The 27,557-nt window shown below is 42.0% G+C and overlaps 1 protein-coding gene across 2 annotated transcripts; it reads left to right on the forward strand.

Moving 5' to 3' along the window:
- The first annotated feature begins 3,854 nt into the window (after nt 1-3,854).
- PODN (podocan) lies at nt 3,855-27,491 on the forward strand. 2 transcript variants are annotated; one of them, XM_053985669.1, is made up of 11 exons: nt 3,855-3,987; nt 7,317-7,561; nt 9,138-9,231; nt 10,824-10,888; nt 15,006-15,115; nt 17,342-17,498; nt 18,951-19,066; nt 20,912-21,569; nt 23,779-23,927; nt 25,540-25,747; nt 26,808-27,491. In XM_053985669.1, the coding sequence occupies exons 2-10, from the start codon at nt 7,322-7,324 to the stop codon at nt 25,712-25,714; spliced, it is 1,764 nt and encodes a 587-aa protein (XP_053841644.1). In that variant the 5' UTR covers nt 3,855-3,987; nt 7,317-7,321; the 3' UTR covers nt 25,715-25,747; nt 26,808-27,491. The 2 variants fall into 2 exon arrangements, with proteins under 2 accessions (XP_053841644.1, XP_053841642.1); XM_053985667.1 differs by lacking the exon at nt 3,855-3,987 and adding an exon at nt 4,713-4,957.
- Nucleotides 27,492-27,557: the final 66 nt, after the last annotated feature.

The raw sequence follows: 27,557 nt of genomic DNA on the forward strand, positions 1-27,557 counted from the left end.
AGCAGTAGGTAGAGGGAGTAGTACAAAGGTTAGAACAGCCTGCAGCTGAGAGGACTGGTCAGGCTGGTATTTTTCCTGCAGGATTTAAGGAGATGGAGTAAAGGACAAAGTTGTGTATTTACCCCACTTACCTGCTAATGTCTTCTTTTGACATCTGTCCTGTATTGCTTCTTCACTTTCAGCGCCTTCTTTGTGTTATAACTTGCTTAGCAATTTTTTTGTATAATACTTCCTCTGATTTTTCTGGGAGTGAGGGGCAAGGACTTTTTCTAGAAATCCCAAATCCTCCATAAACATTCTGCAGTCTTAAAATATGACAACTTTGAATAAATAAATGTTACAGTGGATAGAAATAATTTACTTTCACGAGGAAAAACTCTGGTACAAAGCACTTTTTGACATTATGAAGTTCTGTTACTCATTTTTTGCATAACTCAAAGCATTACCTAAGTCTCTACCATTTTAGAAATCTTGCTACAAAGGTTTTCTTTCTCACTCCCTAATGCTCTGTTGACCAAACAACATTAAGTTCCTCTCCTCCAGCTAAAATCCCCTGTAGCTTCAGATCAGCCTTTTTTATGAAGTTCATGTTATTGCAATTGTGTTATGTTAACTGGATTCCTTGGGGACAGAATTAGAAAGGAAGCTAGAGGTACCAAAATGTGGCTAGTCACAACATAGCAGTGGTTTAATTTTGGGTTCAAAGGCCTTGTGTAAAGGAAAAAAATAAATTGTAATCTTCTAGGCAGAGGGTTTGGTGTTCTCAGACTCCCAGCTCACATGAGGGGCAATCTCAGTTTTAGATATTAAAATGCTTGGGAGGGTTGTTCTTCCTTCATGGACTTTGGAGAGCACCTCTTGCCAACTCTTGGTTTGGGTTTTTTTCCCAGCTATAATAAGTGTGACAGCCAGAGGTGTTGTCAGGTTGGCAGGTATATCTTAACTTTATTTTCTTTTGCAAAATACATGTAATTTTTGCATATTGGAATTTTCACTATAACGAAAAAAGCAAGAGAAGCCTGACATGATTTATCAGAGTTGGAGCCACTGAGCAGAGTTGGTACCTGACTCAGCAGATCTGACTTGCAAGAATTTGAGTGAATGCTTTGGTTTTGGAGCACAGATTTTATTTTTAAACTTTTACTTGAGTTTTGTCTTTCCAGCTCTGCTAGTTTGCCTCATAAGAAATAGGTTCAGTGCAGAATAATACACTTACTTCTGAAAATGTATGTGTGGCACACAGTCTGGCAGGTGGCATTGTGGAGGCTCTGCACATCCTGGTACAGCGTGAGATCCCTCTGGAAAGCAACAGAGTCAGGGGGCTGTGAACAGCTGAGCACAGTTTGTGGCAGATGGGTTAAAGAGCTGGATTTTTGGGCAATAGATCATTTCAGGATGCAGGAAGATGGGATAAAGAGCCTTGACTACATCTTCCCTCTTAGGATAGAAAAAAACTGCAGATAGTCACAAGGCTGGTTTTGTCCATTTCCCATATGTCCAATTCATCTGAGGTCAGATTCAACTCTTACCTCCTTGGAACAGGAAATCCATCGCTTCCTGCTCTGCAGAGCACCGAGAGCACTGCCTGTCAGCTCTCGTTAAGCAGAAAAGGGTAAGAATGCAATTAGCCTGGTGGATAAAAGGCAGGGAAAAGTCTCTTAACTATGAAAAATCAACACTTGAGGAAGCAAACCACATGTGGAGAACAAATGCTGGAAAAATCCCCAACTGTTTGGAACAAATGCCTTTATTACTTAAATAAACAGCAGCATAATTTGTTGGAGTGACAGTGTGAGCTATTCTGTACCCTGTATCTCTAAGAAGAATTTGTTGCTAACTTGAAAGCAGATGGCTTTGTATGGCCCTGGGTGGGTTTTCTGGGAAATGTTACTTATATGCTGTGATACAGGAACAGAAACATCCTAATAATGCTGCAGCAGGCTAAAAGGAACATGGATAGTATAAAACAAGTATAAAATATGCTGTGTCTGTATCCCATATTTCAGGTAGATTAAAAACAGTCATGGATTTTTAAAATTTTTTTTTAAACAGTACATGTCCTCTGGGAGAACAGACATCTCAGAGTTCATTTGGATCAAGACACAGATGCCAATAGGCTCATGGTTAGGCACTGTTGTGAATTCTTAGGTTTGAAAAATACTTCCTGCTTTGGAGACAAAGCCCCCTTTTATTACTTGTGTTTTGATTATTCATTTTTGGAAGCAAAATGACTGCAAGTTACTTAGAAGAATTTTAATGATTTTTTTCTCTCCTTTCATATAAAGACACAATACCAGCATATAGCAGTGAGCGCTTCAGGAATGTAAGTATCTCTGTAGAATCTTAATCAAATAAATAAAGGTGAGAGTAAAGAACATTTTGTTACCTATTAAGATACAACTAAAACCTCCAGAATGCCTGGTAGCTCACTCCAGGCAGATCACAAGTGAGCTTGAGAACCACTGTTCTTGGAGCTCGTGCTTCAGTAGATCTGCTTATACCTTTTGTTTTGTGCCATGTTGCTCTCTGATTGGTGTGTCTGTTATTTGAGTTTATTATATCACAGCTAAATTTAGCCTGTTGAGGTCAGTGACAGTAGTTGCAGAGCTGAGCAGGTCTCACATGGAATATACTGCATAGTGCAGCTTGGCCCTGGACAATGCTAAAGTCTGCAAGAGTTGCTTTGAAATCTGAGAGTTCAAGGTTGCCAAGCCTGTCCTTGACCAGCACAGGGGCTTCTTACTGCTGGGCAGTGCAGAAGGTTGTGTCCTGCACAGGGTGCTCTGTGCCAGGCCCATGGCAAAGCACTGTTATGGCACACACTGTCTGTCACAGCTGCCCCAGCAGCTGTTTGCCCAAGGACCTGGTTCTCTTACATCTGTGTGATCTAAAGAAATAATCGTAATAAAGTTTAAACTGAGTCTTCAGGTTCAGTTTTTAAACCTGGAAATGTTTCTTCACGCAGGCTGCAGCCACCACTCAGGCCTGGCAGCAGGGACCATGCAAGAGCATAAAGACTCAAGTTTGACTGGAAATGTCTCCCTCAGCTCATTCTGTTCTGTGAGTGCTGCAGTGGAAATTCTTTGTTCTGAAAGCTCCAGAAAGCTGCAGTGAGCAAAACCAGTGGCTGCTGAGTCCATGTACCATGGAAAGGGGCATAGCCTTTGGCTTAGTGGTGTGTCAGAACAGTTTTAGACAGATTTGACTCCAGCTCTGGTTTTCCTGAGAATTTGTGTGGATGATGGAAATGCAGCACTGGGCCTGGAGAAGGGAGATTGTGAGTCTGGGGTATGTTGATGTAGGAGAGTAAGATGTGGAAGAAGTGAAAACCTGGAGGAAAAAAAAAGCCTGTACAAGTAATTTGTAGCACAGTGTGAGGGTGCGTTACCTTTGCAGTGGGATATCTGGTGTCTGACTCCTGTGTGCCTCTGTTTCCTCACTAAAGGAGGCACAATGTCCCTCTGTACTTCCTCTAGATGCTACCTGACAACAAATTACTGTAATTCTACAGCAAAAACACAGCTAAAAATGCACTTTTGGGGAAGGGTGAATGCTGGTCACTTCTTCTCCCTTGTGGGCTGCTCTGGCATCCATAGTGAGTGAGGTAATCCCCCTATTCCTCCTCCCTGAAAAAAATGTGCACATTTTGTTTTATGGACTCAGGGTATTGTAATACAGAAAGGGTAGCAGGCAAATGTGTCCTGGATCTCTGAGTCACCAGAAAAAAGCAGCCAGCTTTGTTTTGTTTTTATTTTGGTTTCAGTAAAAAACATACTTCCCACTCTAACTTTTCAAACTTCCACGTGGCACACAGGGGGATCAGTTCCAGTTGATATAAGCCTGGATGAAGAGAGGGAGGAAATAAGTTAATTGCTTTAGACTTTAGTTCAGCTGGAGTGGAGAGGAAAGAATCTGTGTCTCTTCTTTGGAATTCAGCAAGAAGGTTGTGTTGTTGGTGAGGACAGATCTTCTGCAGGTTTTGTGGAGGTACTGTATGGAACACTGTGGGGCACTCAACAAACAGGTGGCTTTATATTTAATATTATAACTACTGTCAGGGAAAAAAAAGCTGTTTTGCTTTCTTGGGAGTATTGCTGCACTTGGAGCATACCGTTATCAACTGTGTGTTCCTGTTCTTTCACCAAGAACGGGGAAATAAGAAATGTGAGGCTTCTGGGCTGAGTGTCTGTGTGTGAATGTGGTGGAAGGTTCTGATGTTAGTGCTGTAATGCAGGGCATAGAAGATAAAGAAGAGATTGAGTGAATGGGGTGTCACAGCAAATTTGGGGACTTTGCCTGTAAGACATTTGTAGTTTCACCTATTGATCCCTGGTCCCCAAAGATCTGTTGATGTGTTGATGTGAAAAGGAGGGAGAGTTAAAGGGGAAGGAGATAAAATGCAGGAAAAACTGCTGATCTATCTGTTCCTAGCTAATTTGAACCAGACCCCCAGAGAATGGCATTCCCACCTGGAATTCAGATTTGGGTTGAATGCAGCTAAACTCAAAGATGTAGTAACGGTGCAGCTCCAGTGTCCTGCTGTTAAATGCAGAAGCACACACACTGTCTCTGCCTCTCTTCTGCCAATTCCTGCATGCTGACTTTTGGCTTCACTCACAGATCTTGCAAACTGTGTTGACAAAAGTAATGGGAGATTGTTTATTTCCCAAGCCTTTATATTCAGGCCATAGCTGCTTCCTCTTTCCTACTCACATTTTCCTATATAGTGACTTTGGAAAATTCCTCTCCGATTTCGCTGGGAAGTGCAGGAAGCTCTCACTGGTAGAGGGTTGCCTGTTACTCTCCAGTTCTGCAGCTCACATCTGGAAAGGATCTGGCTTGGAAAGGGGAGACTCGCTCTGAGCTCAGTGCATGTTACTGACATGGCATGAGCTGAGAGAGCCTGTGGGGGCAAGAGAAATGTTCTTCTCCATTCATCTCATTTCTGACAGCAAAGGTGAGTTTTTCTATTTTTTTTTAAGCTGGCTTGTCAGACAACCTGCAGCAGCAGCCTGCCTTTCAGCTGCAGCTTATAGCAAGGATACTCTGTAACAAATTCAGTTAACCTGTTGATTTTGAAGGAGAATCCTCTCCTTCAGTGGATGTTTTTCCATCTGTGTGTGTGTCCTGTGAGAATGTGTGTGAGGAATAATAGGTAACAGAGATGAGATATTTTGAAAGTGATTCTGTTGTTTATTGGGAGCACTGTAATCACTGAGAAGCATTCAGTAACTCCTGAAACTTCAGTTTACCTCTTGAGACTTTTGCCTTTTGTAGCACTCTGGTGCTGTGAGGCACCAAAGTGCAGGTATCAGTTGTGTCTGGACTCAGAAAGATGCTGCCACAGAAACCCCTGAGCTGGTTTCAGTGTCACTTCAGTCTTTGGGTGGCAGGACCTGCTCCAAAGCCCACCTACAGCAAGGGAAGGGGACTGACTCTTTCTAGTGGGTTTTGAGCTGCTCCTTTAGAAGCTTTCTTAACAAGGCTTTGAATCAGGCCCATGGGAATGAGTTGAAGTGGAGTGAGTTACTTCAGCCTTTCTGTGAACTAAAAGAAAATCACCATCATGCCTGGTTTTACTGCCTGCACTCCAGATGTACACAGATGTTCTCTATCCAAAGTGTCTCCCTGTGCTAGAGCAGCATTCCCTCCAAAGGCAATGTAGCAGACACTTGCATATCAATAAGGGGGTGAAATTGCCTCAAAAATCTTAGTGTGCAATAGATAGAATATTTCATGTTAATTTTCTAACATCTTTTCAGCAACAGATGTGGAAAAGCCAGCATGTTGCAAATCTAGAGAGCCCAAGACCAACCACGATGTAACTGTGCTGTGGGAACAGTGTTGATACTGTTACAGCAGAGCTGATTGAGAGCTGTATATGTAAGGTTTTCTGTCTATAGTTTCTTTGGCAAGTATCTATAAGGGTGAGCTGTTATATAGGAAAAATACTTTCTTAGAGATCTGAAATACTTTCTGGGATGATTTTCTCTAAGATTTCTGAAATGTTTTCTGAGATTAGGTCACCAAATACTAAGGATTTTACTAATCTACTGTTGGCATACTCGTATGGCTAATTTTGGTCTCAGTGTTAATATCTGCCATACAAGGAAAATTCTATAAAAGATATTAATTTCATTATATTCAGCTAATAGAGATATGGAAGCCGTAAAATAGTGGAACAGGGGAAAGAGGGATCAAGCACACAGTGATAAATGCTTAACATCCTCCACCCAGCATGTTTGTAGCAAAGACAGGACTAAAGCAAATCCAGCATCGATGTTTTGGGATGCTCTGCCCTGTAGTCCCACTTCAAGTACAAGTCAGTGTCTAAAAATATTCTTAAGACTTTCATGGCTGTGACTGAGCGCAGGATGTCTCCAATGCTTCCCAAGCACTCAAGCTCTCTGTGAGAGCTCCTGGTGCAAAGCTGCAAAGACTTGTGAATGGATGTAAATGGAGACACACAGTTCTGACAGCTGCTGGTCTGGCTCTGTGGGGTTCTTGTTTCTGATGCAAAGAAGGAATCTGGGTTAGCAGAGGTGAAGGGAGTATTTATTTGATAAGGTCATGAAACCATCGTGCCTTTTCACCTTAAAAGATCTGCCTAAGTATTTCTCATTGCTGTCAAATCTGTCTGTGAAAAATAGCTGAGAGGATAAATGACAAGCCATAACCAGCCCTGACTGCAAACCTTTATGTATGAAATCTGAGAAGGGCAGCAAGTGGGACCGAGGGGGCTGGGTTAGGGCCAGCTGGCTGCTCCAGTAGATACTCAACTTCTGTTTGGATTATTTGAACCTGCTGCCAGAAAGATAAAAGCTGAACATTAGCCAAGTGTCTTAGGTTCAGATCAGCACTGTCCAAAATCCATAGGAAGCCCGTTGTGTTTTCAGTAGCTGCAAGGTTTTGTTATTGTTCGATGCACACATTGCAGCCCCTCTGAGAGTCAGTCCTGACCAGCCTCTATGTTTAAATAACGAGAATTTCTTCCTATGCAAAACTGTGAGGAACGGTACGACAGACAGCCACATTGAACTAACATTGCATAACCTTTTCCTCTACATCTGCGGGATCATTTGGCGTTTCTCAATATGAAAAAGGCAATAAATATCTCGGGGAGTCGGGGCCGGTGCGGGGGATGCTGCCGGGCCGCCGGCTGTACCCGCGACCCACGGGTTGGGCAGCGCAGTCCCCAGGGTGCCTTGAGGGGATGCGAAAGCGCCCCGGGAGAGCGGGAAGGCGGCGGTGGGGCTGGCCCCGGCCGGGCCGGGGTTGCGGGGCCCCGCGGCGCTGACCCGCTGTCCGGCCCGCAGGGGCGATGCCCGCCGGCGGCCGGGCGCTGCTGGCGCTGCTGGGGCTCCCGGCGCTGCTGGCCCTGGGCTGCGCCGCCGACAGCGACTTCGCCGAGGGCGGCCCGGAGCGGCGGCAGCCCGGGCCCGGCCCCGCCTGCCCCCGCGAGTGCGGCTGCACCCAGGAGGGCGTCGTGGACTGCGGCGGCATCGACCTCAAGGAGTTCCCGCTGCTGCTGCCCGAGCTGACCAACCACCTCTCCCTGCAGGTAAGGGCGCGATCCATCGTCCCCCCGTGCCCTCATTCCACCCCTGAACCCCGGCTCCTTCCTTCAGCCCCTCCTCGGCTCCCGGCGGGAGCAGCAGGTGCAGCAGGCCCGACTCCCGAGCTCAACGAGTGCACCTGGTTATTGGCATCCTCTCCCCTCACATCCAGGGACGGGAAAAAGAGCTCCACATTCTCTCACAGCTCCATGAGAAGAATTTTTGTCCAAACTAACAATTTCTTGTTTCTCCTTTGGCCAACCCAAATTTCTGGTGGAGCCCTTCCATTTTGAGGTGTCTTTGAAGAAGATGGGCTAAATGACAGAGAATTCTTTGGGCAGCACAGTGTCTTACTTCAGACACAGTGAGCCAGTCCAGAGGTAGGGCCAGCTCATGTCCCCCACTGTCCCACCTCTCCCTGAAGCACATGGACTCAGCAAGGAGCAGGTGTGACATGGCCAGTGCCACCCATCACCCCGAGTGGCACTGCCTGGTGCTTGGCTGCTTGTGGCCAGAAAACTGAGGTCATGCCTACAGCAAATGGTCCTGTTCCAGGCACCTCATGTCTTGTCATGAAAAGGTCATATAAGATGTGAGATTCCAGCTTCAGGAAGAAGAATAAGGATGTCCTAGACTGCCAGCAGGTTTCTATGCTCTGCTCTTAGCTAATTGATCCCTGTGACCAGCATTTGGGCAGGTGTCCTTTCCCTGTCAGTGCTCTGACACCTGAAGGGCCAGAGCATGGCAGCCCTGTGGCCATGCCTCCTCGGAGTGGTGGCAGTGGTTGAGGTTTTCAGTGCCTGGCCCTTCACCAGCAGCTTTTGGTTTATTGCTCCCATCTGTCAGTTCTGTCCAATGGATGAAATACAGATTTTGTTTAGGGCTTTTCAGTTAGAGAAACTGTAATGTAAGCTGGCACCTTCCTCAGCAGATCTGTCCCAGGCATATGTTAGCCATGGCTCCTGCCTCTGCTACCAAAAGAAAATAAACTTTTTGGAGATGCAGCTGTCACCTTCTATGCACTGGCCTGGCTTCCAGGACAGTGGGTCCTTGACTGGTCCCCTGGATGCTAAAGCTAGAACCACTCATTAATGGTCAGAATGTTAGTCAGCATGTTAATGAAAATCTGATGGCAGTCACCCCTGACAGCACAACCAGTGCAAGTGAGCCTGGTTTGATGCTCCCTGCCATGACCAGTGGCTTTTAAAACAACCCCTGAATAACAGAAGCCATAAGCTTGGAAATCCACCATGCCAACCTTGTAACAAATGCTTTGCTGCAGCTACAAGGTTTGGCTGTGGCAGATGGACTGTGGGCCTTGCCAGGCATAATCACACTCTTTGTGTGCTACTGGTGCATAAGCTGGATATTCCTGGAGATGAGGAGAAGTCAGGCTTTCAAATGCTTCTGGGTTTGGATGTTTTGAGTTTGAGATCTGAGTTTGGCTATTTATGAGAGAAGTCTTGACAAGGATTTTACATGGTGGGTTCACTTCCAGATTTTATTGAAGTTCACAATCTGGGTTTACTGGGATCCTTTTTGGATTACTTTGTTGATGATTAACACTCTCCATTTTCTTAGAATAACCAAATAGAAGAAATCTTTCCAGAAGAGCTTGCTCGTCTTTATAGACTGGAAACTCTCAATTTGCAAAACAACAGGCTGACTTCAAAAGGTGAGCCATGGGGTGGACAGAGCCTGTGCTTCCAGAGCACCAGCTTATGCAATGAGGCCAGTGACAGCTGATAAGGAAAGCCAAGGTGATTGATTGCTTGGTTGGAGTGGTTTGCTGCGAGCCTCGCTCCTCTGGCCATCACACAGAGCATGGAGACACTTTATCATCCGAAACACAATACTCAGTGTGGAGGAATGCAGCCCTGCTGAACCAGTGGAGGAGACCTGGCAGCAGCTCGTGTACTGTGGCGTGAGATCGCCTCATCCAGGAAACTCCCTCTGGTCCCACAGGCACTTCTATGCAATGCACTTGAGAACCAGAAACGTCCACATGCCGAATGATTTCCTCCTGAATGACCTTGTTTAGTTCAGTCTGGTCAGTCAGGGCAGTTTGGTCCAGTTTTGTCCTTGTCAAATTTGGTATGAATTTATATGCATATTGCAAATAAGGACATTTCGACCCTTCTCAAACTATTTTGATTTTTCTAGGCAGGTTTTGCTTGCTCAGTCCTATGCTTACTAGAGAATCTTAACAAGGGGTTAGTGAGGAAAGCAAAAGAAACAGAGGAATTGGAGTAAACAGTAAGAGAGGAGGAGATGGGATACAAAAGATGTAATTATTATTAATTTATGTGTCACCTAGATGATCTGAATGCTCTTTTTATCTTTACTGAAATGACAGAGAACCTAATTTATTGAGAATGTGGGCATATTATACATGGGCCCCAAGGCACAGCAATCTTACACAGCACAGGGAAAGCTGTGCTTAATATATGCAGCCTTTGACATTATTACCTTTGGGCCTTTGTGTTTTCTTTCACCAGCTTCAGTGCAGCCCTGAGTTTCCAATGTGTTTGGACATGGAAAATAGCTTTGCCTTTGATGCATGGTTATCTAAGTGCCAGGTGAAATGTCACTTGCAGGCTTTCCCTTGTGACAGCAATTGTGCTTGTGTGATCAGCTGGATGTGGAGTGACTCAGCTGAAATAATTACTGGGTGCTAATAATTATTGGGGGAGGATAAGCCCTGAGTTGGAGCAGCTCTCTGAGCTGGTTACTGTTTGGATACCTGAATTGTGGAGGAGCAGAGCAAGAGAAGGGCTGTGACATGCAGGTAACCAGGGTTATTTTGGCAATATAGTCATGCATCAGGTTGAGCTGATCACTAAGCAACCTCAGATTATATCCCTGCAAGAAAAAAGACTTGCAGAATCTTATGCAAATGACAGGAGAAAGTTCTCAGTGTGGTTGCTGCAAGCACTGATAATCAGCCATAGAACAGATACAGATCTGCACAGTTCTCTACCTGACACCTGCCACTGAGATTGGCCACATCGTTGTGATCAGGATTTTAAATAGTCCTCCACCGCTCTTAACAAGTGTGTATTGTTTGATTTGGTTTGTGGGTTTATTTTTTCTTTTTCCAATTAAGAAAAAAACAATCAGTAGGTCTGAATCAGATTATTTCAGTGACTATAAAAAGTGTTTCAATCTCACATGGAAGATACTGAGAGGGAAATCTGCCCTCTGGTATTTTCACTCAGAAAGGCAGTAAGGTGCTGATGTCACTGATTAGTTATTCCTGGTTTTAAGGGTTACCAGAGGAAGCGTTTGAGCATCTGGAGAACCTGAATTACCTGTACCTGGCAAACAATAAGGTAAGAGGCTCTGAAGCCTTTCAGAGCTCTTTTCTAATTGGGTTCTGAAAATTAAATGAGCAAATTGTCAATTCTTTTAAAATGTATGTACTACATAAGTAAAACTGTGCTAAAGTGATATTCTAATGCAGGTTCATCTAAGGTCAAAACAGTATGTGAAGTTTAGAGGCTACACATGCAGGTATATTTTGAACACTTTTTTATTTGTGCACCTGGTGAAAAGTTTCCCTTGTGTAGGGAGGTACAGAAAGCCCCTGCATGTATAAATTACCACTGTCTTCAGCAGGCTTTGGATCAGCTGTATGTAGATTTGGTTCCTGCCTGTATGTGGGGTAATTATATGAAATGCTGCCTTATCAGATGAGGCTGGTTGAAAAAATTTGTGAACAAACACATCCTAGTGCCTGTGTTTGAGCCATGAAGATCTGTAAAAAGCTATCCAGTTTTCCCTGACTCCCATTTTTATTAGGTTGGATATGGGGAAGATACCCCCACACAGTGAAACTATGCCAGTCATTAATTTATTCTTTTAGCTGCAATGGTAGGAGCTGAATTTCTTCTTTTGATGGAGAAGATCCCAGGTACTTTCCTATTGTGATCCAGGTTGGATGTATTGACAGAAGCACATCTTTCCTGCCAAAGCTAGGAAATGAAATAGCTTCTCATATACCCTTGCATCTGGGTGGTTCCTATTATGGCTTCCTTTATCCCCAATGGTTGTCCACAAATATTTGCTACAGAAGAAATTAGGATCCACAGAAAAATATAAGTTAAAACATCAGGCAGAGCTTCCTTGTCTACAAAAATCCTGCCCTTCCATCCCACTCTCTCTCTCTCTCTGCATGTCTGTATATATATTTTATTATCCTCTTAAAATCTGGGACCATTTGATGTTCTGATTAAATACATGTGGCCACATTCAGATTTCAGTCAGGCCAAGACACATCCAGAATCACTCCATACATTTCTGTATGGAGTGATTGAGAATAGAACCCAATCCTTAGTACAGTAACATTGTGTTCTTTTCTCTCTTTCAAGCACCATTTCCATGTAACAATCTTGGCAGTTAATAACTCCATAAAAAGGAACAAGCCAGACTGTGACTAATATTCCAGAACCTAGCACTCTGATTTTCCCTGTGTAACAAAACAAAGTGTTTGGTTTTTCTGGCTTTGCTGCAGAGAGAAAAGAATCCCAAAAGAAATTGCAAACATCAGCGAATGTCACAAGTAGTTATAGTGAGAAGTTGTGGACCCGCAGAAATAACACATTTCTTTATAAATCACAAGCCAGGACAAACCAGATTGGCTTCAGACTGCATCTCATCTGCAGCAGGAAACACTGTGGATCAAGTTACTGTGGTGTCTGGAGGAGAGCAGGGATTTGCTGGTAGTTTGCTTCTTGTTTTATGGATTATCTTAATGCTGCTTTATCTTCCATTGTGATCCCATCAGATGTAGCTAAATTATCTTTCATTGAACTGGCACAGTTGGTCAGAGAAAAGAAAGGTAAGAGACTGAAAGTCTTCTGTGGCCTGTGAGTAACAAGTACTTCAAGTAGAGAGTGGCTGCAGTAGTTTCCAATTTTCCTTCCCACTCTTAATGAATTTTGTATCTCTCAAATAGAGTGCACAGTAAACCTTGTTAATGAGAGAAATTGTTCCACCAAATGATAGACCAGATCCTGAGCTGCCGTCATTGACTGTAAACAGGCGAATTTGGTGATAGAAGGTTTACATTTCCCCATATCCTCAAAGTGGTATGGGATTCACCTTGATCCAGCACTTCTGTTTTTATCAAAGCTTCATCCAAGCAAGAAAAATCCGAGCAATTCAAATCCGGTAATGACTTTTGTATTAGCCTTCTGAATTCATTAGTTAACAGCGGAGAAACGCTCTGCCATATGGAAAGGAAGGTGCAGCAGGAAAGTTGAAAGAAAATTGCAGTAGGAGAAATGGCAGATTACTTCTTGTTAGGCAATAAATTAGACAAAGCTATTCAAGTTAACTTTATTTTTGCTAACACTTAAAACAATCCGGCATGAATCCTTCAAGAAGGTAGTCAGTGAAAATCAGTCTCATGACCAAGTGCTGAAATGCCAAAGCAAAATCCTGAGCAAGTGAAAACTCCTTTTGGATTAAGCTTCTCTTTCTCTTTCCTCTTTCTTGTGGTTCTGATGTCTCTCATTTCACATGTCTGAGCCATGCCCTTTGCTTTGTACAGACATTATGACCTAATTGACTGGAGGAATCTTTAATGTACCACTGTGTATGAAAATGATTAAGTCTTGTTTCTTGTGTCTGAATTGTCAGTGTTACCTCATGGCAGAGACTTATTTCTTTCTGAGGCACTGTCAGACCTTCTCAGTCAGAGATGAGTGCTTTTATCCAGCTCCCTGAAATCATATCTCCCAGATCAGGAGGTGAGAGATTACCATCAAAGCCAAGAGCAACTGCAGGAATATGCAGAATGGCCCATTCCAGGGCTCACAAACCATCTGGAAATGCTGATAGGAGTGTGATTTGTGGGAAAGATATTTTTGTGTGTTTGTGACCATTTAATATTTAAACAGGCTAAGGATGAGAAGGATAATGAGGTTTTGGGACAGCTGAAAATGAAAAATGGTAGATAATGTATTAATTTTTTTTTAAAGACTGTTTAATGAGTCCAGTAAATTGGAAGTTCATGGATGGAATTCATCAATGCACTCTTGACATACCAGCAGAGAGGGGTGTAGACACCCTTTAGATAAATACGTAGTTTAAGGCCTGGGTTAGGCAGTTCTCCAATAAAGTGTCTCTTCTTTCACACAGTGTTCATATCTTAAATATTTTTGGTTTTACACTATTATTCATAACCCACTGCAGTTTTATAGTAATAAAAGTTTGAAAAATACGGTTTCTCATTATGTGAGTCTTGCTGTGCTTTGTTGGCTGAAAGAACCAGGTTCTGTTTTGCACAACAGAGCTGTGAGGAAGATTACAGCTTCCATGAACTTCAGGCTGTAAGGCAGATCCCCTCCATTGCCCCACTTTCCCATCCTGATCTCAAAGAATGCAGTATCTCCCTTTGGAGTGCACATAAAACACAGAGTGGTCTCATTAGTATGCAGTGAATACCTGTACCCAGGGTGTCTTCACCTGCTGACTGCAATTCAGTGTCTTCTCTACCCAAGGACTATCTGTTACAAAATTGTATTAAAAATTTTGTTTCCCAAGGGCTTTATCTTGATGCATAAAGCTTCTGGGTTTATGCTTGCCAGAAAAGTGTCCTCCATCCAGCCTGGATTGTAACCTGTATTCTTGGTTTGTAGGTGCATGACTTTGTTATTAACAGCCATTCAGTGAACCTGGCTATTGTATTACTTGGATACTCTCTAAAACTGAGCTTTTTTTGATCATTGCTTTTCACTTCACCAATTTGCTCACATTCAGGCATTTCTGGGGTTAGCTTTTAAAATCACTGATAAAAACAGCAAGAAGAGCAACACATTCAATCCTATACAAGTTGTCAGCTATAAAGTTTTGAGGACAGGGCCTTTCTGTACTTCCTGATGTATCACTTGTTTATTGAACAAAGTATCACTGTACCCTTTGCTTTGAAGTGCCATTCAATATTCCATCATTTGGCTCAGAAGTGTCCTTGTTCTTTGGGAGCCTGAATCCCCCCTGCAGAGATGATCGTAAATGGCTGCAGCGGAGCAGAGGTGTGAAGTGACACCTCCCCTCCACAATACACTTTCGTAAGAGAATAAGCAGTAGGTCACTGAGAGGGGGGTTGGAGTTTTTTTTTGGCACAGCAGACTGAGGAATTAGGAACAATAATAAGCAAAGTGTTTGCTCTCTGAATAACAATTTCTTGATTTCTTCCACCATAAAGAGACAGGACCCTTCCAACCAAAACAAACATTTTCATATCTTAGAGCAAAAGTCTGTCTCCTTCCTGGAGAGATTAGTGAAAGAGGACAATTTGTTTTTGTTCATGAAACCTACATTCAGTTTAATTTATCTTTGCCTGTTTAGGGAAGATAAATTTGAGAGTGTTTTGCTGCTGCTCTAATACTTGGTTAAAACATTTGCTACATTTCATTGGAACTCCCCTGTATATTTCTTTTACAGCTAACAGTGGCTCCAAAATTCCTACCAAATACCTTGATCAGTGCAGATTTTGCAGCCAATTATCTCACTAAGATATATGGGCTCACATTTGGACAGAAACCAAACTTGAGGTAAGGGACTGGGAAGTAAAACAATACTGGTGTTCTGCCACTGCTTGGATGCAGTTGGTGGGTGATAAGAAAATATCTGGCTGAACTACATTTTTGCCTACTTTTGTTTTTGGAAAGAAACTGTTTGTTATTCTCAGCATGAAAGATCAAACAAACACATTCCAAGGGCTTTTGCTAGCTGCCAGACACTTCTGCAAATATCAAATGAAGTTCTCCCCATTTTATTTGTGTATTTGAGTTGAAAAGAACAATTAAGTTTCTCAAAATGGGGATTAGCTGTTTAGAAATCTCTAGTTTTATTATAGTCTGTTCATTTTTAAAAGTAAAATCAGGTGGACAGAACAGTACTCAGTTCTGTTCAAGGTAAGCACTTCAGCACCTTCAGAAGGGGTTCATACTCCAGATCTGCTGCCAAAGGTCTCTGCTAGGTTCAGGCTGTGATTTTCTCATCTGGATTGACAGCAGCACATCCATGTCAAACTCAGAGGCACCCAGACCACCTCCTGTGAGGTGTGGGCTTTGCTGAAGGGGTTTTGAGTAATCTGCAGCATCCACACACTGCGCCATCCAGATCCTGCAAAGACATCCCAAACTGTTGGGAGCAATTCATGCAGCCAGGTTTGGAAGCAGTTAATTACAGCTGACCCAGCTGGGCCCCTACAGCCCAGCCTTGTGATGAACTGAAGGACTCTCCATTCCCACTGAATTCATTGAGAGCTGGAGCTGCTCTGCACTTTTTGGGCCTTTAGTCTCTCAGGCTCTTGGAAGCTGGAAGGGCTGAATCACTCAGATTTCTGGCAATATCTCATGATGAAAGAAGCTAGATTTATACATGTTTTCTTCCTTAATCTGAGGTGGAGATGCTGCTGTGTTTTGATGCCATATTAAAATTATTGACTCTTCTGAAGTGATTTTCACACTCTTCTACACAAACATGAATTTTAATCAGAAGAAGAGCTAATTGGTTTCCAAGGTTACTCATATAAAATCCCAACATAGTTGTTTCAGTTGTTTTTTTTTTGCCCCCAGCAGAGTTCATGATCTCAGACTGATTATTTGGAGAGTAAGTTTTTAGAAAGGCAAATATTTGTGAGTTAAAAGTACAGCTGACCATGCAGGGTAAACAATACTTCCAGTGTAGCTCTGAACTCCCTGGAGTGTGTGATCACACAATTGTGTTTCCATACTGAGCCTTTCCTTCCTTCCAGAAGGATTTGCCAAGTTCTCTGCTACTGGTAGAGAATCCAAGAACAAGTTAAAAAAGCTCACTTTGACACTTTTGCAGTTTTAACCTCTCTCTACAAATTTAGCTGTTTGCTGCATCTGGGGGTAAACACAGGAAAGGGACGAGGTAATCAAAGTCACTAAAAGCCTATAATTTCTTGTTTTAAAAAGAAGTAAAATGAATTAATTTAGCAGTTAAGCCAGTGAAAAGGAGGAATAACTTCATAGAGGTATATTGCTTTGTACAGAATTGAAACCTCTGTAAGGATGAATCAGTTTCTGAAAATCTGTTTGGAGAAACTATTTGGTGAGTATTAAAGGTTGAAAGTAAGAAGGGCAAAGGAAAAGTAAGAAACACTATCTCTCGATCCCAATGGCTCATTAAAAACCAAAGCATAGAAAAGAGAAAAGTCTGCCAGACTGAGTAAATCTGTTGTCTTTCTGTCAGTATCCTATTCTGAGTTCTAAGAGTAGGAGAGAAACTGTTTCCTGGGGTGTTTCCAGTGTTCATGGGAGCAGAAAGAATGGAGGGTTAAGAGATGGTCCTTTCTTACAACACGTCCAGCCTGATTTTGTAAGCCCAAGCAGTCCAGACTTGGTTCCAAACAGAAGTTAAAATTGGGGCCATATCTGTTAAAAAGAGATGAATTCAAACCCTCTGAGTGAGGCCCCCACACTGGCATTCTGTGTTTCTAAGTACTGCACAGTCCCAGACTTGCACTCAGTTTCTTGTAAAGAAGTTAAGGCCACTTGTGAAATTTGTATTCATGTGCAGGTTTGGATTTTGAATAGACCTAACCTTCAGAGAGTATTGGAGCTAACCATTTGGTTTTGCATCTGTATCCCTTGCTAAATTAAAAGGCGCACTTTAAAAACAAATCTAATTATCTCAAGGAAAGAAGAAAAGATTGAAATTAAGTTTTAAACTAAGCTTTCTCTCAGTAAACAAAAACTCCAGATCTCCCTATCTGTTGACCTTCAGCTTTTGCTTCCTTCCAACAGATCTGTGTATCTTCATAACAACAAACTTTCAGATGCTGGGTTACCTGATAATATGTTCAATGGCTCTAATAATGTGGAGATACTCATCATGTCCAGCAATTTCTTGAAGTATGTTCCAAAGAATCTCCCTCCAGCACTATATAAATTACACTTACAGGTAATGACAACAACATTTTGTAATCCTTTAGGATTGTGACAAAGTGCTGTGTTGTGTGGGTTTCACTCTGCACAGCCAAGACTTCCCAGTGCACCTGGAAGCATCTCCAGGCCCACTTTAAGCCTTGCTTGCTGTATTCTCAACAGTAGCTGTCCCCATCTTCTTCCTTTTTTGTCCATAAGCAATAGTGTGTTTTTGTAAATCATCAGAACGCTCACAGGGGGCAGAAATGCCTTTCTGTGTTTGCAGAATCAAACACAGAAATTGTATTGCAAATCCCTGTGTGGTTGCATTGTTGGTCTCCTCCCTGCATAAAACAATATTAATACATATTAGAACAGGAAGTGCATCATTCCATGGCCATGTCTCCATGACTTCCCAGTTAAGTTTGCCACTAATGCCACTTGTCCTGGCAGCTGCTTACCCTTACTCTGTACTGGCTTTGCTCACTGACTCATTTCACACAGACCACTGCTTCCCAGCACCAGTGGCTGCTGCTTGCTACTGAACTGGCAACTCAGTTTGGATCAGGCATTCTCGATTACTACAACTCCTCCAGCAACAGTGGAATAGCAGAGTTGTGCTGTTAACTACTCTCCAGCATTTTTAATTCCATGTCATCTGATTCTGATAAAAACGCTTCATCACGTCTGAGCTAGAGATCTGAGCCTTAGCAATGGGAGAGCCACAGCGGTGGGGAGTCCTGGGTCCACTTGCTCTGAGTGTTGACAGTTCCTTGGATGTGCAGAGACTGGAGTCTCTTATCAGCCCTGGACTGAGGCAGCTCTCTGCTGCCTCCCAGCACTCTTTTCCCTTGAAGGTCCACCAGAATTCCTGTTAAAGTCTTCTAGAGAACGGGCTTCTCCACCTTGAAGAAAAGTAAACGCAACCAGTCCAGTCCTTTAAATTGCTGGAATTTCTGTTCAAAGTATGAACTTACATGTTCCCTGCATTTTTTTGACACTTACAGATAAGCATTATCTCCCAAAAGGGTCTCACACTGTGAGGATTACACTTTGAACTTGTCTCCTTCCCTGCTGTTCCCACCTGTGTTAAGGACAGAGGAGATGAGCAGAGAAATGAGTGTTTTATTTGCAAGTGCACCATCTGTCAATAGTAACATTTACCTTGATATTTTGACTGGGAAAAACCAGGACAATGAGAAATGAGAGGCAGCCAAAAGTGGACCAAAAATATCTGACAGGTGTACTTTAAATGTGATTTTTTCTTTTACTATTTATTGAGACACTCAGCCAAATTTGTCTGTGTTGGTTTCTACTTTATCTTAGTTGACAAATTAATCTGGTCCAGTCTGTCCATCACATTATAAAGCCCCCTAAATATTTCATGTCTAGCCCTTGTGAAGTTTAATTGCCCGTGCTAGTTGAACAGAACCCAAATGTTGTGTTGATTCATGCCAAATACTGTGCTTTGTGCTTCTGGTGACTCTAGAGCAACAAGCTGGAGAAGATTCCCAGAGGAGCCTTCAGCGAGCTTGCCGGTCTGCGGGAGCTGTATTTGCAGAATAACTACTTGTCTAATGAGGGAATGGACAATGAAACTTTCTGGTGAGACTGAGATGTGCACTTAATACCTCTGTGTCTGTCTGCCCCCTCTGGGACAGTCATGCATCTTCTGAACAAAGGACACAGTAGAAAGTAATTAAAAGCTGGATGATGTTATGCATTTCACTGCTGAGATGCAGATGCTGCCATTCAAGAGCAAAGGTCTGGGTGAGTGGTTGCAGAGTTGTTTCATACAAAAGACAGAACACTGAACATTAGACTGCACCACTCCCTGCCTGCCGCAGACCCAGTCACACCAGGTACTAAGTCCCTTCTGGGAACAGCCACCTAGAACAACATTGAAAGCTACTCTTTGTTCTTCCAAAACAGTCAAAAGAGAGGTTACCTGGGACTTTCCAGTCTCTAGGGCACTTCACTGGACATAAAAGACAGACCTTCATCTTCACTGGAGCTACTTGTGTGTTTCTGCAAAGGTGGCTTGAAAGCAGCAGCAAACACACAGCTGGGAATTCCCCTGGCCCAGCTGTACCCCAGTGCAGGTGGTTGCTGGAGCAGGCAGGGGTGCAGTGGTGCTGTTCAAGAGCCAGATGGCTGCAAAAGCTTTCCTACCAACTGGTGCAACAGAAATCGCCTTTAGCTGTCCTAGATTTAGCCTGGGACTTAGCACTTTAAAATTTAACATTTTTTTTCTCTGCTTACACTGAATGCTGTCTTTGTTCTACCTGAAAATCCAGACCACACAATTGGTCCTGCCCATAATTTAGTTGTGTAAACCCTCCTGATCTCCAGACACAAAAATGTACCAAACTGTGTGCTTTCCTTTTCCATTTCCTATTCCCAGAAACCTCCCTTAGCAGTTTACTATATCTGTGTTGAGTCCACCTCCAGGTCATGCTGGACATATAATTTCTGTTAAGATATTCCCATCCTGGGGAAACCTTACAAATGGCAGCAGTGAAGCATTTTACCTAAAGATTATACTTGTTCATTCAGAGCATACTTGGATAGCTGGAACAGCAGTGTAGTAACCAGTAAGTAATGTCTGTAACATATTAGTTTTCCTGTTTCCTGAAAACTCTCTGGTCATCTGCAATGGGTTATGTTGTGTCAAGTAGATTAAAACTCTAATTTGAACTGAGAAACTGACTTGAAATTCAAAGGGATACAGGGTTCCTCAGTCCTGGCTGTGGAACAACCATTGATCCACATCCAGTTGGTATAAGTGGCTGGTCTGAGGATTTAATTTAGCTTCAACTGAGACCGTGGAATCCAGATTCAGTAGCTTACACAAAGCAGCTCTAGCCCTGACTCACTTCCATAATACTGGAGGGTCACAAGAAGTTCACTACCTTAGCCTAGGACACTAAATTAGCATTTCTGCTTTTCATAAAAGTAACATTTCATCATCTAGAAAGCAGACCTGCCTTTCGCTTTCAGCAAATACTTTAAGAGAGACAGAAATTACTCATGCTCAGGCTTTGTTTCTGCGAAACTGAGAGCTAAACTCTTATGTTCTGGTGGTGCTCCCATGGCATCTTCCTTGTGGTATTTGTTCACTGAAATTGCTCATATGTTTCTATCTGGGACTGCAAAACTGACCTCAGGCCTCAGCTCAGTTTCAGTTTGGGTGTCTGTGGACTCTGGCATGTTCTCTTGCTAGTGTGGCTGGGGAGCAATGGCAGTGCCAAGTCCTAATCCCTAGTGGCAATATGGGAGCTCCCTGTTTTGGTGTACACATAACTCATATCACAGGTCAGAAAAGGGCAGACAGTAGTGGGAGCTGTGCTGAGCAAAAAGGCTCTAAAGCAAAGATTTTGAAATCTTTGAGCAAGTTGGTTATTGTTTCACTTTGCAGATTCAAAGTGTTTTCTTTCTTGCTTTCCCAAGGAAATTGTCTAGTCTTGAATATCTGGATTTGTCCAGCAATAACCTCTCACAAATCCCAAGTGGTTTACCTCGAAACATCGTCCTCCTCCACCTGGAGAAGAATGCAATTAAGGTGATTGACAGAGATGTCTTGACCCAAATTAAGAACCTGGAGTACCTTCTGCTCCACAATAACAAATTAAAAGCCCGAGGTATTCACCCCTTAGCCTTCCAGGGCTTAAAGAAGCTGCACACTGTCCATCTGTACAACAACATGCTGGAAAGGATCCCCAGCGGGCTGCCCCGGCGAGTGAAGACACTGATGATCCTTCATAACCAGATCTCAGAGATTAACAGGAATGACTTTGCTACCACTTACTTCCTTGAAGAGCTGAACCTGAGCTACAACAAGCTCACAAGTCCCCAGATCCATCGGGAGGCCTTCCGTAAACTGCGGCAACTGAAGTCTCTGGATCTTTCTGGAAACAATCTCCACACGGTGCCTTTTGGCTTTCCAAAGAACTTGCAGGTTCTGAAGCTGAAGGAGAACGAGATAAGCACCATCCCAAAAGGGACTTTGTCTGGGATGACAAAACTGAGGGAACTGTATTTGAGCAACAATAAACTGAAAGTAAATTCAATTTATTCAAGAGCATGGAGAGAACTCAGCAGTCTTCAGGTAGAAACACTACCTTCTCTAATTGTTTTAGTGATGCTGATATCCTCATCTGTCTGCCTAAATCAAATTATGTAGCACCAATACTAATTGTGCTTGGTCCTCGTGTTTTGGGGTTGCATTTTAAGTGCTACACACTCTGTTTCTAGAGTAGAAATGATGTGCTGTTGTGCCAGAGATGGGTACCCTCCACTCCTGGCCAGTCCAGCTTTGCTTCTGAATCCTGACAGTGTCCTATATTTTCAGAAAAACATCAGTAAATGTTGTCATTAAAACTGAAATTAGGCCTTTCAAATAGCTCATCTCCCAAAAGATTTAAAAGCAGCTCTGAATAGAGACAGCAGGAGGAAGGAATGCATAAATAAAAACACTCTTAATTCTCAAAGCCCCCACATCAGCTTATAGTCAGACAAGCCAAGCTGTAGGATTTAGCAGCTCAGCTGGCTAAGGCACCTGGGGAGCAGCTTGGAGTCTGGATTCAATCAGCAGTCTTCTCATTTGCTTAATTGTTGGAGAAAGTTAAACACAAACCATAAGGCAGGCAGGAACAATCACATTTGTGCTGAGCAAAATGACCTTTCAGAATTGTTATGCTGGCTGAAGGATTTGTCTGCATTTCCTTTTAGGCAACGGCCCCTTTCCTGCAGTGAAAGGTATTGCCTGTGTCACACAGCAGCCATGGAGGGGGCATATGGTCAGGTCACTGCACAGGCAAAGTGTGCACATCTCAGAGCAGATCAGGGATAAGGACATGCAGCATATGTCACACTGGTCCCCAGTGTGTTTTCAGACAATCCTGACTTTAATCTATAGGAACGTTTCCCTTTCTGTTGTGTCTGGGAATAACCAATAGCTTGTTTCTCAGTTAATGTCAATCAGCAGTGCAGCAACAGTGTCTGCAGAGCTGTTTGCATCAGCGGCAGATTTGGTCCCTGGCTTTAATAATACCTTCTGCATTTGTTTGGTGCCTCACTGATACATGTGTAAGCAAATATATTTAACATGCAAAGCAGTCTTGAAGGAAGATGCTATTGAAAATTACAGATGGCGGGGATTGTTTTTCTGCAGTACCTTAATAAAATGTAGGTTGTTTTATTTTCAAACAAAAATGGGTCATGAGCCCTGTTGGGCAGCTGGAGTTGCTGGTTGGAATGACAAGCTTTCCGTCTCAAAGGTCCCGATACACTATTATGTGGAATTTTTTGTTCTATTCTCCCTCCCTTGCAGTCTGTGTAAAGCCAGAGGTGTTGCTGGCTCAACCATTGGCCATCCCCACAGCAAACCCCACTGCCATTAAACAGGGTTCAGATAATAGCACAGACTTAAAGTTCTGCTGGACTAATGGGGCATTTATGGCTGTTGCTTTTCTTTGGAACAGCGTTACTTCTTTTTGGGTATTTCCAGCTGAATCTTTTTTATCATTAAGTGCTTAACTCTGCAGTTGGTTTCTGAGTTGTTGCACTGGAGTGAATTTGCCAAGTAACCATCCATAAAGATCCTGATTATGCATATACTTAGTAAATGCTTCAGTCCACACTGTTTCCATGGAAATCACTGGAGACCCTGCAACTGCAAAGCAAGACATTTACATAATGGACTTGGCAGTACTGGGTTAACAGTTGGAGTCAATGATCTTAAAGCTTTTTTCCAACCTAAACAATTCAATAGTTCTATGATAATTGTTTTCCAGACTGACATTATGTGAGGAATAAAAACAGTGGAATGAGGACAATTGTTTGCAGAAGTGTGGCTTTGAGTAGTGGGTAAATAGTGTCAGGTTGGTGCTATAAAAATACTACAGTACAGGATAACAAAATATTTCTATGATCCATTCTCTTGCATAAAATTAACCTTCACCATCCTTAGCCAGTGAAGTTTTTGCAGTAGCACATGCCAGGGAATTCTCCTGCGTATCTGAAACCCACCCTGTTTTTAATTTACTTAAACAGACATGAGCTAATGCCTGGGGACAGAGATAAAGAAATGGTGGAACTCTGAAACAAACCAGCATGACATATCATGTGAAATCAGGATGCTCAATAGGAGTGTAAGAGACTAGAATTGTCTTGGCCACACTAACCTTGCTGCAAATTAGAGGTAGATTAAATTAGTTTATTCTATAATAAATATACCTTCAAAATTAAATCTCTTTCTGCTGTGTTTCTAATATTTGAATTCAGTTATTTGACCCCTTGTTGTCTCTTCCTTGCAGTCACTAGACATGGCTGGCAACCAACTGACATCTATCCCATTAGGCCTGCCAGAATCTCTGGAATATCTGTATCTCCAGAACAACAAGATCACAACGGTTTCAGAGAATGCTTTTGAATCCACACCCAAAATAAAGGGGATTTACCTCAGGTAAGGTCAAGCTTCCACTTCAACACATAAGATTTTTTCTTTCTTCATCTACTTTATAATTACTTACTTTTTAGAAAGTACTTAAAATCCTTGTTTTCTGAACAAGCATATTTGGTTTATACTAATATGTGACAAATCTATATCTGCTCAGAAACTACATTGATATACATAATAAGCTCTTTTTAGAAAGCTTGTCTTTTCTATGCTTATTAGAATGGATTGGGCATGCCAGTAATTCTGGGCAATTAATGTTTAACATGATGTCATATTCCAATATTCAGCTGTGAGCCAAAAGTTTACAGTCCCCTTGCAGAAGTGCAGCTTTGTCTGTGCCTGTTTGCCATGGGTTTTGACAAAATCCCGCTCCAGTGAGGTGTGTGTGACTAATCGTGGAGTTGTGTGCATTCCCTTGATGGCTTTGTCAGAAACGAGTGACAAGTTACAACTGTGACAGTTACATAACCCAGTTTAGGGGCTTTGCTGGGCTTTTTCCCACTCTGCCAGTTGGATGAGGACTTTGTTTTTGTAGATGACAGATACTGATCTTTTTTTACATGTAATGTAAACTCACAGTAACAACTGATTGAAGCAGAGATTTATAGCACAAGAAGGGAATCTGTCCCTGTAATATAGTCCATTTTAATCTGATGGAACATTATTGAAAATATTAATTAGAAGTAATTTATGAATCCCTACAGAATGTGTGATTAATCTGATCCAATGCTGTGTTCAAAAAGCCTGGGCTGCAGAAGACTAAATATAGTCTTATTTTGACTATATGCAGCTAAACTGCCCTGTAGTTCTGAATAGTTCTGAAGCATACCTTTATGGATGAATGATTCCATACCAAGCAAATAAAATTACAAAGTCTGGTGTAAATTAGAGCAGTCTGTCTATTCAGCTGCTCACATTTATGAGATTTTAGTGAATGCTTGGATGTGAACCAGAAACCACATGTCACATTCTATATTTCTATATAAAGAAAAAAGGAATTTGCAAAACAGTTTTTCTAACATATTCAGGAGGCAACTCCACCCAAGCTCAGTCGTATTTTTAATGGGAGGCCATTAATCACTGCAGTGTTGTGAAACAGTAATATACTTATGGAATATTACACAGAATACAATTTTAAGCATGTTCAAGAGTAACCAGCATATGTGACAGGTTCTTAAACTGCAGATTAGTTTATTTGTATTCCTGGAAATGCAAATAACAGTTGAAAAATGATTGCTTTGTGTTTAAAGGGTTACCTTTGGTTTGAGTTTAGTAGGTGAAGAATTAAACTGTCAAGGAATGACACAGAATTTTATGAAAAATCAGTTATACTTAAAAATATGGGCTGTGAAGCAGATGCTTTTCCTCTCTGGGAATGAGAAAGGAGAATAGCAAGAGAAAGAATTTGTGGGGGAGGAATTCCAATATTATGGGTTTTTTTCTTCCCCCATCCAGAGGAGTCAGCACTTCTAGAGTGCTGTTGTGAGTCAGTGTAAACTTAGAGTAACTTGTGTCAGTGTAGAGTAGCTGCAGAATGGTTTCCTCTTAGTTCCATAATTTCTGTGTTGTATATAAAAATGGGTTTATTTTAACAGGGGTGCCTTTTTGTTTGTTTAAGGTTTAATAAGATTGCAGTTGGAGCACTGAAAGAAAGTACCTTCCAAAACCTGAAGCACTTACAGGTACTGGATATTGAAGGGAACCTTGAATTCAGCAACAGTTCAAAGAATAAGGATGACTCAGAAGAGGAAATGGAGGATGAGGAAGAGGAAGAGGAAGAAGAACTGAGATAAAATGTGAACTCACACAATCCCATCATGTGGGAGGTAACAACCGTAGTTGAGTTAAATTAAGGCCACAGTTTTCAGACTCTTGTGTAAATAATTCCAATTTACACACAGGATTGAAGCATAACAAGTGAGTGTCTGAACTTAAAGACCTCCATTAAAGCATGACTGGAAATCACAAATCAAAAAGGGTTGAAAATACAGTATTTTGTAAAATGAAACAGTACGTATCTGTTTTACCAGACTGCTTAATGGACTGTTCTCATTGGCTTCTGTTTATAAACACAGCAGACACAGTAGTTAAAGATGCAAATCCTTGTTCACTAATTCTGATAACAAAAAATTCAAAGGTATTTCATGATACTTTTAAGCAATTACTTCAAAAGGAAAACAAAGAACAAACTGTGAAGCTTGCTGATGCAGAATACATGAGGTGAAAATAGATGACAAATTAAAGTAAGATTAGACCCATTGGTGTCTGTTAAATGTGTCATTAGATTACAAACTCTGTCTCAAGCAGTATTTAAATCACTGACCACTCGGAGGAGAAAAATAATGTTATAGTTAGTGTATTTCTTATGGAAAGAGTAGCATCTCTACTTGAATCTCTTTTCAGCTGCAGAAAAAAAGATACAGGGACAAAGATATTTGAAGACTATCCATTCTTTTCATAAGAATAGTGATCTGTTTACTGCATCTCTTAAGCATCTTATGTTCAAAGATGATGAGGTTAAGGATTGCTCTTTGCTTCTGGAGACCTAAGAGTGGGGAAACAATTAGTTTTGTCCCTAATCAACATTTTGTCACTGAGAATGGCACAAGGAATTGCTAGGAATAGTGCTAATAAGCTTAAAAGATGATGGGGCTTGAAAAGGGCAGAAGGTACTCGGGAAGTCAAACATTAGCTCTCCTGGCTGAGTTATATGAAAACTTTGTTAAACAAGAAATAATTTATATCTACAGATTTAGAGTAGATTCAAAATCAATGCCTCTCTGGTTTAGTTTTGGGGCACGTGTGACATGTCAACAGGTACTATGTTTGTCTTATTCTGAATTCTGTATTCTATCATGTAACTTATTTTATTTTTCTGTTTTGCAGGAAAACATTTGGAAAAATACATATATGTCTATGTGTATACATCTATATAGATATACAGAGAGCACTTAGCAAATGTGCAATGAATTACACAGAAACTGGTGTGGCACTGGGCCAGGCTCATGGAAGACAGTGTGTTTCAGTGCCTTATTCAGGGAGAGACCCTGAATGCCTTTCCAAAGCTTCCAAATCATCTTATACAAGACCCAGGATCATAAGGGATTGCTCTGGAACTCACAAAAGCTGGCTTTTGTTTCTTCTGTTTCTCTTCCCTCACTGTTTCCATCTGTAATAACAATATGGGACTGTTTTGAACACAGGCCTTCAAATGCCATTTTTGTCACTGCATTTTAAGTGAACCATGTTTATGCCTCTTTTCTTTTCCTCCACCCAAAAGAAGCTGTTCTTGGCCAAGACAGATGAATATTTGCAGTAGTTTAATGTGCAGAGCTAAGTATGAGGCATTTTGGTCATCAAGCAGCAGTAATAATTCTGGATGCAATTATTTCTCTGTTATAACAATGTGTATATTTGGATGAGAAAAACAAAATAAGGCTGGATCCCGTAATATTTTATCTCTACTGCCAAAACCTGCAGTATATTCCTGTTTTAGAATGGTTTTAAGATAAAACAATTGCTCTTGTGAATATATATATAAATACATATATAAAATGTCTGCCTTCCAGAGCTTTGGTAAAGTTTCTGTCTTGCTGTTGTTTGCCCATGGGGCAGTTGGGTGAATGTCTCCGAAGG

This window comes from Vidua macroura, chromosome 9 (genome assembly GCF_024509145.1).
Source record: "Vidua macroura isolate BioBank_ID:100142 chromosome 9, ASM2450914v1, whole genome shotgun sequence".
Lineage (NCBI taxonomy): Eukaryota > Metazoa > Chordata > Aves > Passeriformes > Viduidae > Vidua > Vidua macroura.